We start from the raw sequence: 12,082 nt of genomic DNA on the forward strand, positions 1-12,082 counted from the left end.
ATATAGTAAAAGAAGTATGATATACATTCCAAAAATAATATTGGCACTATAATCATGGCGTGGGCCCGTGTTTCACAATATTTCATGTCCACATTTCAAAATCTTGAGAGCTTGAAGTGGTGCAGTACTGTTTAGAGGAGTGTGTAGTGTTAAAAATTGTGACACATTCAGGTAACTGAGAATGTACTATGTGTTGCAACTCCTTAACCAGCCCCTCAACCCCTAACAGGCACGGAACGAGGTATGGAGCGTGTGGAATCAATTGTCAAATTCCACTCTGGCTCCACCCTGCTCCACTGGGCTGCTGCCAGGGGATACGAGGATTTGGTGGTTGATCTCTTGGCCCGGGGATTGCTGGTGAGTCATTTGTTGAATCTGGCTGCCATCGTGCTAATTACTTTTGAAAAGTCTGTAAATTGAATGACATTTTTATTTAACTTTTGAAAGAACCCTGAACTGAAGGACATTTATATTCGCTTCAGACAACTTTAAACAAAATAGCAAGATATTATTCATTTTTTGAAAAGAACTCAAACTCACACTTTTATTCAGCTTTTTTTTTTTTTTTTTTTTTTTTTTTTTTTTGAGCATTGGAAGGATCTTTGAATTGAGTGCCTCATGCTGTAGTGTTAGAATAGCCTTTAGATGGAATGTGTTAGGAATGAGCTCCAGTGGCCCCTTTCACATAGATGACTTTTTTCCATATTTCTCAACTTGTGCTACTGCCAGACAGTTAGGTTTAACCGAGGGGATATGTGTTGTAGTGAAGGGGTGATGGAGGCTACAGTGTCTCTAACCTGTAAAGTCTCTCCTAAGATTAATAAAATCGTTTGGTAACAGCAGGAATAAAACTAAAAATACCTTGGTATAGGGGTTAAGCCTAAGTTAACCTACTCTTTGTACTATACAGGGTGATACTGGTGACCGTCTGGGTAAAACACCACTGGGTAAGGCTGTTTGGAATGGCCATACTAATATTGTCAACTTGCTACTGCCGGAGAACATCACACTCTCAGAGGAAGGTTTGTCAGCCGTCACTGTTGTTCATATTCCAGATTCTAAAGATCTTTTTTTTTTTTTTTTTCCAACCTGTACTTTGTGTAGTGGATCCATGCCTTTATTTTAGGAATGATTAGCCTGAAATTTATTACTGATATTCATGAACCTGAACCTGTTATCTAGCCTCTTCCAGATAGTTTATAATGGTTTTATAGCTTAAGCAAGCGTAAACAAGGCAGGCAGAAACAGTACTGTAGTGTAATGATATCCCCCCCTCCCTCCATCCTTCTTAATCAACTCAGACAAGGACTGGCGAGAGATCACGAGAGAAGAGGTAGGGCTTAGCATCGTGAAGGTGATAGAAGAGACTGCTGTGTGTCCACTGAATGCATGTCGCACAGATGGGTTCACACTCCTACATCTGGCAGCACACAATGGATACCCCAACATGATGCATCGCCTACTCTCCCTTAAGGTTAGTGTACAGTTGCCCTTTCACCTTAACTTTGCCTAGATTTTTATTCTTTTGTTTCATTCACATAACTCAGTGGCAAAAATACCTTACCATGATGCATCTGTTATTATCACTTAAGGTTAGTTTAGTCCATTCGTCTTAACTTGGCCCAGATTTTTGTCCTTTCATAGCATATTTCATGTAACTCAGTGGTAGGAGAACAAATTGCTGTGGCTGTACTGCCTTTTCCATAGTACTGTACTTCCTCATGACTAGCATCATATTGCTGCCCATATCCCTCTTTCCTTTCTCTCTTACTCCATATTCTCCTTTTCCTTCCAGTCTGTCTTGACTTGCCTTTGTCTCCTACTTCCCTTTCTTTTTCATCTGTCCTCTTCTTCCCTTCCCCTCCCATTTTCATATTCTCTTACCACCTTCAAAACCTTCCTCCTCCCCTGTTCTTCACTTACCTTCCCCCTCGTCTCTGAACCCTTGCTCCTCCCTTCATCCTCCTCTCTCTTTTCCCCTTCTTCCTGCTGTTCCCTCTTTTCTTCTTTCTCCTACTTCCTCTTTTCTTCTTTCTCGTCACTCCTTCCTCTCCTCTGCCCCAGTCCATGCCTTCATCCTCCATTAGTCTTATTTCTTATACTTTCTCATTTTTCAGATGTCCCCCGATGTGAGGAACAACCAGGGTGAGACTCCTCTCTTTGTGGCCATTCGCAGCAACCAGTTAGCCTGCGTCCAGCAGCTTATTAACGCTGGCACCAGGCTAAGTATATTTGACAACTGTGGGGGCACGGCCTTGCATATGGCAGCTAAGAATGGGAATGTTACAGTGATTGATATGCTGTTGACGACACTGGAGCAGGAGGAAAAAGATATCGACATCAACCGCTGTGATAATATTGGTTACACGCCCATATATTATGCTATTAATTCAAGCAGGTAGGTGGAGGAGATATGTATATCCTGTTTAGGTCAGACATACTGCAAACATTCTTGGGTGATGATGATGATGATGGTATGGGAGTTGTGATGTAGGTTATGATGATGATGAACTGTTTTGTGTATAGTATTTGTTAAGCTCATATAATGTTTTGACAGGTACGACATAGTTCAAAGGTTCCTGGAGTTCAGCCTGGTACGCAAAGTCCACGTTAAAGCAACAAACAGCGAGACCTTACTGCAGTTCTACACAGAGAGAAATAACCTGGGCCAGTACGACAATGCTGTGGTCAGGGTGTTGGAATGCGAGAAGTTATTACATAGCACCAAGGCCAGCGCCGAGATGTGTTTGAGGGTAGGTTGACCTTGAGACTGCACTTGTTTGTTTAAAGGAACAGCTATATTCCTGTCACACTAACTCGGCCCAAAATTGCTATATCTCCTTCTTGAATGCTGAAGTGTGGAAAGTTCTGACATAGCACCAAGGCCAGTGCTGATATTTGTTTGAGAGTAGGTTGAACTTCAGACTGTAGCAGTGGTGTTCAGTAGGGCTTCTTGTAGCATAGGGCTATAATGCATTTACTCTAACCTGACATAGATCTGTATCCTCTTGGTTGATGGCCTAGTCAGGTACTGCAATATGTTTCCTTAGGCAGCTAGAGTAGAACTGTTACACATTTACTTTAACCTGACCAAATCCCTACGTTCTTTCAGCATTATTGATAGGCAAGTGTTATCAGAATGGAGGGTTGATTTAACTGTTAACTAGTGAGGCTTATTTCTGCATCATAACTAATGTTCATCCAATTTAATGCAGCTGTGACTTAGTATTTAAGTTGTGAGTGACCCAATCTTGTCAGGTGAAAACATGCTGACTGTACCATTATGTCCTTAGGAAACCATACATAAGTAGTACTGTGTACTGTATATTGTATCTGTATGTTATGCTATGCCCCTTAAGTTACAGTATATCTCTCTGTGTATTCTGTTATGACATTTAGGTTATATCTATCTTTTGTATACTGCTGTTATGCCCCATAGGCTACTGTGTATTTATCTGTGTATTTTACTATTGTGCTCACTGTGTTGCGTTTTAATGTTTTCTACAGTACTGGGTACCATTATGCTCTGTGTGTTATTCCATATTTATGTATGTTTTTTGCTGTGATGCCTGGTAGGTTATGTCTCTGAATGAATCATTATTATTTTTCTGTGTAGGTACGTTACTCTATATTTATGTACGATATGTTTTCTGCAATGACGTCCTCTAGGTTATATCTCTATATGAATTGTCATTATTTTGCCATGTAGGTACAGCTAGGGACCACCGAGGCCAGTTCAAAGGCGCGCGCACAACTGCAGGCCATGTACGAGTCCACCAAGGCCCAGAGGCATTGCTGGAATTTCTGGTTCTTCCTCTCCTGCTTCCTCCTGCCATCAGTGTTCTACTACCTGGATGTATACACGGATATTCTCCTGGCCGTGGAATATTACCAGGACTACAAGTATTTAAACTCATCCCTGGAGACCATACAACAAGGCTTCAATAACACAAATTCCACAGAGGATTGTTACAGAGATGTGCCTGAGGTAAGTAGGGAGTAGATTGAGAAGGGATCCCATGAGGTGTCTTTTCCTTTAAGTCTGTCTCATCTTTTGGTAGGTAGGGGGTTGGATGATTATGATAATAGGGTTGATTATAATGATGATGATGAAAATAAGGATGACAATGATGAAAGAGGTGATGATGGTAATGAGGTTGAAGATGGTTGGGACAAGAATAGGGTTGATTATAATAATGATGCTAATGAGAGGAAGGATGATTATGATGATGGATGAAAGTGACAGTGTTAATGATGATGACAATTTCTTTTCCCCACAGGAAGACCGTGACGAATTCATCTACATATTTTACAACATCACAGACTGCCAGTTCAAGATCAACTTTGTGCTCACCCTCTTCTTCATCCTCCTTCCCATCACCCTACTGTCCATGTGGAACCTCTACATCCACGTGACTCAGCCAGACATCCTCCCGATCATCCACAATCTCCCAAGCTTCATGCGTGTCTCATTCTACACAGTTATATTCCTCACACCATTAGCTCCAGTTATGGCATACTTAGAAAATACCTACGCGCAGATGAAGCACATGAATGTGACAGCCAAACAGATGCAGGAGGTGAATGTCATGGGAGGAGGAGGAAAGAGAGAGAGAGAGAAATTGCTTCTCTCCCATTCTAGCCTGACTTCAGTTTTGGTATTGAAATAGTTTGCATCAATGACATACAAAAGGTTAAAGGTATCAGAAGTGTTATATGCAGACTAATTTGCTTAAGAACAGGTTTTATGAAAGTGACTCATACCCACATTGTATTCCAGGTTGACTCTAAGTCCTACTACTCCTTCCCAACACACGCAGGGGCAACCAAAACCTACCGTCATGCCATCAGGGACAAGGAGATCCGCAAGTGCTACGACCTTAAGCATGTGGCACAGATGCGTGTGGCCATAACCAATGTGATGGAGGCAACGCTGGAATCTGCCTTCCAGCTGATTCTCCAGCTGTATATTGTTGGCACAAGATATAATGAACTCAACAAGGTAAAAAAACAATAATGCTGACTCTCATGGAAGGATTTCCCAGGGCTTAATCTGAGAGCTGCAGGCTATATCACTTGATACCCAGTGAGACCAAACTATGAGAGAGATTTGCCATTTATTTGATGCACCTTTACCCATACCTTGTACTGTATATTAAAATATGCTCTTTCATCTCATCATGATAAAGAAGAAAGGTATTAACTTCATATTAGACATATCCATACTTCAGCATCATATCTCTGATGTCGGGGTAGTCAGACTAGCGTTTAATGAACTTGGAAAACATTTTCTTTCCCCTTCACCAGGATTGAGCAATAACCACACCATGGGAGGAGCAGGAAATCCTAATGTCAAAATATACAGATTAAAGGACTCTCTTGAACCACTGTCTTACTAGTTGGTGTATGCATGTTAGACACTGACACTTAAACTTTAAGAGATAGCAAATGTATTTTACTCTAGCTATGGCCAGATGATTTTATGTACCACTGGGAAACTTCACAAGGACTGAGGGTGGAGTAACTATTCCATTTCATTCCTTCAACCCTGTGAGATAACGAACATAACTGTATTTCACTTGGGTAATTTGGAATAATTTTTTCCGTCTTAGAGAATTTTCCCAAATGCTAAGAATTAACATCTTTTTTTGTGAATGTGTATTATGTGAGCTTAAAGAACCAATTTTGGTACTTGTACTGACAAAAGGTAAAGGTGTTGCATCTTTGAGGCCGTGGAGCCTGTGTTGGATTATTCACCTGCTGTCCTGGAATACAAGGCCATTGCTTCATCCAGGTTACCACAGTTTCCTTGCATTGTGCGCCACCCTTGGCATTCATTTTTATCTATCAGCACGAGGGACTAGACTCTTCAGTTGAGTGGAACCATCATCCCACACCAGGATTCAAACCCTGACACTAACAGGCTGGTGGCAATGTAACTTGTATCACTGACCACTCAGCTACCATGATAGTGTTTTGATATCTTGGAACACACTGCTGAGCCATGTTGAGGACTGCTTGCTTCTTCTTCTTCTTCTTCTTCTTCTTATTCTTCTTTTTTTTTTTTTTTTTTTTTTTTTTTAGCTGCGATGAAATGAAAGGCAACATATCATCATCATCATCATCCCCCATTTTCCCATTATTTCAAAGGGGTGGCTCAGATCCACGTAGTGGAAAATGAAAGCAAAAATAGAGGAGATTGTCATAATAGTACTAAGGAAATATGGCCATACATTTATTCATCATTCAAAGCTTTGATAGTTTTCTTACCCAACTGATTTCATCCTTCATTTATATTTTTCAATCTCTCTAATCTGATGACATGTATACAAGGTCTGTCCAGAAAATATCCAGCCATTTGATATAAAAAAAGTATATGGCATACCTAATACAGTGGCACCTTAGTCACCTTCAAAGTCACTCACTTCTTCCAGTGTCCCTTGTGCTTTTGAAAACAGTCTTCAAAGTCCTCTTTCGGGACCTCCGTCAGCTGTCTCGTCGCATTCTGCCTTAATCTCGTCCGTGGTCTGAAATCTCCTCCCTTTCAATGGCAATTTTAGCTTTGGGAAAAGCCAGAAGCTGCTTGGAGCCAGATGTGGGCTGTAAGGGTAGGCTGAGAGACCTGGGTGATGCGATATTCCGCCAAAAAACCCTGCACAAGACGTGAAGAATGGGCGGGTGCATTGTCATGATGAAGCTGCCAGTCACCACTTGCCCACAGTTGCAGCCCTTTTCTTACTGCATCCCTCAGCCTGCGAAGAACTTGGATGTAGTACTCCTTCGTTATTGTCTGGCCAAGAGGAGTGTATTCGTGGTGAGCAAGACCTTCATGATCATAAAACATCGTCAACATGGCCATGACGTTGCTCCGGCTTTGCCGTGCCTTCTTCAGATGTGCAGATGCAGGCGACTTCCACTGGGAAGACTTTGCTTTTGTTTCAGGGTCATAGCTGTAGGCCCACAACTCATCTCCAGTTATGACCTGTTTGAGGAAATCTGGATTTTGTTAGCGGTTTGAAGCAAGTCCTCTGCAACCTCAGCACAAAGTTCCTTCTGCTTTCGTGACAGGAGCCACAGAACAAATTTTGCTACCACACTTTTCATGCTTAGATCCTCCATCAAAGTCTCTGAAACACTAGTGTGGGGAACCCCTAGATCTTCTTCTAATTCTTGCATTGTCAATCCCCTATTTTCATTGATTGCAGCCTCACATGTTCAAAATTTTCAGATGTTCTGCTTGTTGAAGGCCTTCCAGAACATGGATCACTCAGAGGAATGCCACCCATCTTTAAAGTGTTTGTTCCTCAATTTTGTCTGTGCTTCACTTATTGAATCATCCCTGAAAGCCTTCATAATCACTCCAATAGTTTCTGCAGAGAAATGTTCAAGTTTGTAGCAAAACTTGATGCAGATTCGTTGATCTACTCACTCGGTCATTGTGAATGCGATGGTCACCCAGTTCCCATGCTCACTTACCGGCGTCTGCTGGCCAACTGAGTTTTCTCATGGGAATGTGGCTGGTCACACATGGGCAGTACAGTCCCCGCTGAATGCCTGCCAAGTTACATCAAGGCTGTATGACCACTTCTCGAGTTATTCATAGTGGCGGGATATGTTATAGACAGACCTTGTATGTACTGCATTTTATTCTTGCCACCTCTGCATTTTTATCCAGCCAAGGAGAAAACTGTCACACTAAAGTAGTTAACAAAGTGCACATCTAACCTGTCCAATTGAAAGCGTGTCTCCGAAACTGAATTTAATCATTTGATGGTACTGTTTTAAAATGAAAATCATGTCATTGAGCTAAAAGGGCATATGCTGTATGGATGTTATTTTTTTTTATTGTTTTATTTTTTTTAGCATTAGTTTTGCATCTGGTTTTTCCATAGTTACCTTGAATGTTCTGAGTTTCTCGTTTTCTTTCAGGGGTTCGGCATATACTATATGAATGTAAGTCTTGGAACAGTTTGTACCATAAAGTGGTCACTATCTCTATGCTCTTTTCACTCTAACTTGAACTAAAATTGCTGTCTGTAGATTTGTCACTAACTCAATACTCTTTTCACTTTCATGTGGCCTAAAATTGGCATCTTAAAGGTCACCAACTCTATGCTTTTTTATTTAACTTGGTCAGTGATTGTCATCTCTCCAATGGTCAGAAACGTTACACTCTGTTCACTTTAACTTGGCCATAAAATGCTATCTGTCCATCTTGAATATTGAATTGTAACAATAGATTAACAATAGCTTATGACACTAGCTATGAAGTAGGTTGGAAAGGATGTAGAGCCGTAGGATTGTCTTTTTTCATCACTGATGTACTTAAAATAAGCCAAAAATGGATGAATATCTCCACCAAGTTAAATTGAAAAGCATATAGTTGTCTGTATTTCAGAATGGTGGTGGTGGACTAATGGTACAACTCATCCCCTTCACCCCAGGGATGTCTGTTTTGTTTTATTGTGGCCAATGTTGTATGTTGTAATCAGCTTATGAACGACATCCATGGGTTGAAGGAGATTAAACTGTATTTGACCTTCTTAGGGTTTAGGAACTGTGTGATTTTTTAACTTCTTGGATCCAGTAACATACTTTTTATTTAATTCATGCTACCTTGATGATTAACTTAGTAAAAGATATCTTTTATTAAGTGTGTTAACGGAGACTGTATCTAACTGTTCCAGTTCAAAAAGTCTCTCTTAAGCTGAATAAATTTGTCAAGGTAGCAAGAATAAAATGCAAAATACATCACCTGTTTGAATGAGCTAAGGTGGCTGGTGGTTTTGCTTATTGCACCCAAAATCCTCATGACATGGTCCTGCCCACCCTCCTGCAATCAAACTGTTAGTGTGCTGCAGTGCCATGCCCAAGGAACCATAGCAGATATGAATGATCTTCATATTTTATTTGTTTTTAGGTGCAGGAGCATTTCTTGGAGTGGCCCTGATCATCAGACACTCCCTGAGGTTGTTTGGACATGAGGTGCATCGCTTCTGTAGATTTTAGTGATGCTCCATATCACAGTCCTGATGGTCCTGCATCTGTCTAGTCCATACTTAAAAGATGCATAAGAAGACCCAGAGAGGGTTAATATATGTAGCCATAATTAGTAATACTTTAGTGGTAGATTCAGAGTGGAAATTAACAATACACAGTATGTTGTCAGGTTGTCAGGTCAGTTGTATGGTGATTTATGAGTGGGCTGCAGTTGCTAACCTTGTGTGTTAGCAGTGTGATTGAGAAGGATTAAGAGGAGGAAGAGAAGGGGAATGATGATGAGTGTGTAGTGGATGATTAATGATGCATATTCCAGGTAAGAGAAGCAATGAGAAAGTAGAGGAGGAGGAGAAAAAGAAGGATCATGATGATGATAGGAAGAGAAGGAACATGATGATGATACTGAGAAGAGGAGGAGAAGGATGATGACAATAGTAAGGAAGAAGAAGAAAAGAATGCTGATGCTGATGGTGGTAATAGTGAATATGTTTACACTAATGATGGGTATTCCAGGTAAAAGAAGCCACACTGGGATCAATCCTATCGCTGTCATCGCGGGGCAGTGAGACACAGATGTCCAAACAGGTGTTCTCCGTCCTCATCTCCCTTGTCTCACTCACTTGGTCCTTCACCTCGTATCATCGCTTCTCTAAGCTCGGCGGACTCACCATCATCAATGCACTCCCTCTCCTTTTTGCTATATTCTTTCAGGTAAGGTACTAATATTATAACCTTTTGAAGATACGTAACCCCTTTGTGCCTCATATCACCATTTCTCTAAGTTCAGCGGCATTACCATCCTCATTGCACTCCCTCTCCATTTTGCTGTATTATTTCAAGTAAGAGTCTGCATGTAAAGGAAACAGAAATATTCGCCTAAAGAAAAAACTTGATGAGCAGCAGTGTTCAGTGAGGAAGTGAGAGATAGTTTTTTGATCAAGTGTATAGTAGTCAGCCTGCATCCTACACAGTAAGAGCATAGTCAGCAATGATACAGAAATATCAGACATGTTCTATTAATATCGCTTGGTTCAGAGGTTATTGTAAAATGTTTTGAGCTTGTCCATATTTTTTGCACTTTCAGTTTTAATAAGATGGCAAGTAGAATATGACCCCATGCAAATTTGTGTCTGTGTTATACAGGTGGTGTCAAGAGCCATTGCATGTACAGTGTTTACATTGGCGTTCACATGGAAGGTGTTTGTGGTGCTGGGTGTTCATTTCATCATCGTCCTTGTCATCAAACTCAAACTAGAGGAGAGGTGAGCCCACTGTTTTTATAGTAGTAGTTCAGTAGTAGTAATCTTAGTAGTAGTAGTAGTAGAAATAATGGTGCTATTCTTTGTTTATTCTAACTTGGCTTAAAATTTACCATCTCTCCATCTAAATGCTGAGCTGTAAGGAAATATTAACTCAAGAGCATGATGCTAGTCACAGACAAATGCTCTGGAAAGGATGTACATCCATAGTACAGTAGTGTCTTATTCTGCCATTGAGCTGTGGGAAGTGAACTGCAAAAAGACAAAAATTTCTGTCAGGTTATGATGAAAGAACTTTACAGTTGTAATGGTCATAACTGTGTCCAGTCCCAGGCTCAAATATAACCATTACTATAGTTATTTCTCCTTACCTTGTTGAAAATTTTCTGTCCTTTTTACAATTTTCAGCCAGTATATTAAGAGTTGAAAAAATGGGAGAGGCCTGTGTCTTGCCGATGTTGATGATGATAATGGTGATGATATTTGTGTATTGGGTCAGGTCTATCCTACCGGTGCGTCACTACATGTGCTGTTCGTGTGTGCTGGAGTACCTGCGTCCCTACTTCTACGTCTTCCTGGGCACCATTGCCTCCACACTGGTGTACTTCCGGCTGGAACGCCCATCAGCTGTTAAGAAGCAGCTCTCAAGACGACACTCCACTGTTGTTATACAGGTCTGTCTAATACACATTTGTACATACATTACATCTAATACATAAGAACATAATATAAAGATGATGCTCTGTTTCCCGTATATTCATGCTGTACATAAAAATGATCCTATACTTCCCCTTCCATACACACTCAGCTGTAATATATCAATACAGTATAGGCCCACTTCACCCATGCTATACAGGTTTGTCTAGTATACTTTCAGTTATAATTTACAGTATTAATATATGCTCATCCCACTTGATTTACAGGTCTGTTCATTATACACTTAGCTGTAATTTTTTAGTATAGGCTTGTTCCACAGTTGTTATACAGGTAGCCTTCTATTTACATAAGCATTAGGTTTGTTGAGATGGTGTAAAATGGATATTCTGTAATATTGTAAATAGAAGTCACTATATTCAAGGGCTTAAGACAGCCTGATATTCTTCACTTCAATAATCCTGACAGGTGTTGTTTCTGGTGCTGGCATTTTTTGAGAACCTGATATTGCTGTCGCTGGGCATTGTGTACTTGGACAAGACCCGCTACGATAACACCTTCATCATACTCTCTGCCATACTCTGTGCCATCAGCTACCTTACCGGCGTTATCCTTCATGCTGTATATTACAGGTATGTACATCTCTGTCCATTGAGACCCTTAGAATCCTGACTCAGTTTCACAGCCATAACTTTCCATACGTGCACTTCCGTAATACTGTACCCAACTATCTGTTTAATCTCCTGCAGCTGTTTTGGCCATCCATGGGTGGACATCAATGGTCCGTCAGTGTCCCGTGACCCCGATGAAGGTACGCTGGTTCTAACATACTATCGACAGGGCCAGGTGTCCAAGTGGTCGGTACACTCCTGTTGCAACATCCTACATCATGTTGAGGCCCCCACTGACAACATCTACCGAACAAACCTCCAGCCTTGTGATACTAACCGACAAGTGAAGGACCTGTGAGACAAATGTTTGGGTGTGTGAGGTATGATAAGTCTTTGTTAGGTCTCCATGAATAAACCCAAGACGATGGCATGAAACAACTTTAACTGAGAGCACACACACACCTTCAGTCATGTGATACTGATTGCCAAGTTAAGGTCCTATGAGCTAGAAGTGTGTGGGTCTTGTGAGGTGTGGTAATTTCTTAAGTAAACACAAGA

At 40.9% G+C, this 12,082-nt stretch overlaps 1 protein-coding gene across 1 annotated transcript in view; it reads left to right on the forward strand.

The window, feature by feature from the left end:
* The window catches only part of LOC145399486 (uncharacterized), a 30,025-nt gene extending 18,143 nt beyond the window's left edge, over positions 1-11,882 (forward strand). The window contains exons 11-24 of the mRNA XM_080272092.1: positions 230-357; positions 911-1,022; positions 1,302-1,474; positions 2,118-2,398; positions 2,558-2,753; positions 3,710-3,988; positions 4,281-4,580; positions 4,708-4,711; positions 4,743-5,002; positions 9,514-9,711; positions 10,144-10,262; positions 10,759-10,933; positions 11,382-11,545; positions 11,663-11,882. Of these exons, the coding sequence (XP_080128218.1) occupies positions 230-357; positions 911-1,022; positions 1,302-1,474; positions 2,118-2,398; positions 2,558-2,753; positions 3,710-3,988; positions 4,281-4,580; positions 4,708-4,711; positions 4,743-5,002; positions 9,514-9,711; positions 10,144-10,262; positions 10,759-10,933; positions 11,382-11,545; positions 11,663-11,882 (2,609 nt within the window). The remainder of the gene's footprint in view (positions 1-229; positions 358-910; positions 1,023-1,301; positions 1,475-2,117; positions 2,399-2,557; positions 2,754-3,709; positions 3,989-4,280; positions 4,581-4,707; positions 4,712-4,742; positions 5,003-9,513; positions 9,712-10,143; positions 10,263-10,758; positions 10,934-11,381; positions 11,546-11,662) is intronic.
* Positions 11,883-12,082: the final 200 nt, after the last annotated feature.

This window comes from Coenobita brevimanus, chromosome 49, assembly GCF_032717465.1.
Source record: "Coenobita brevimanus isolate Jiangsu-jjx chromosome 49, ASM3271746v2, whole genome shotgun sequence".
Lineage (NCBI taxonomy): Eukaryota > Metazoa > Arthropoda > Malacostraca > Decapoda > Coenobitidae > Coenobita > Coenobita brevimanus.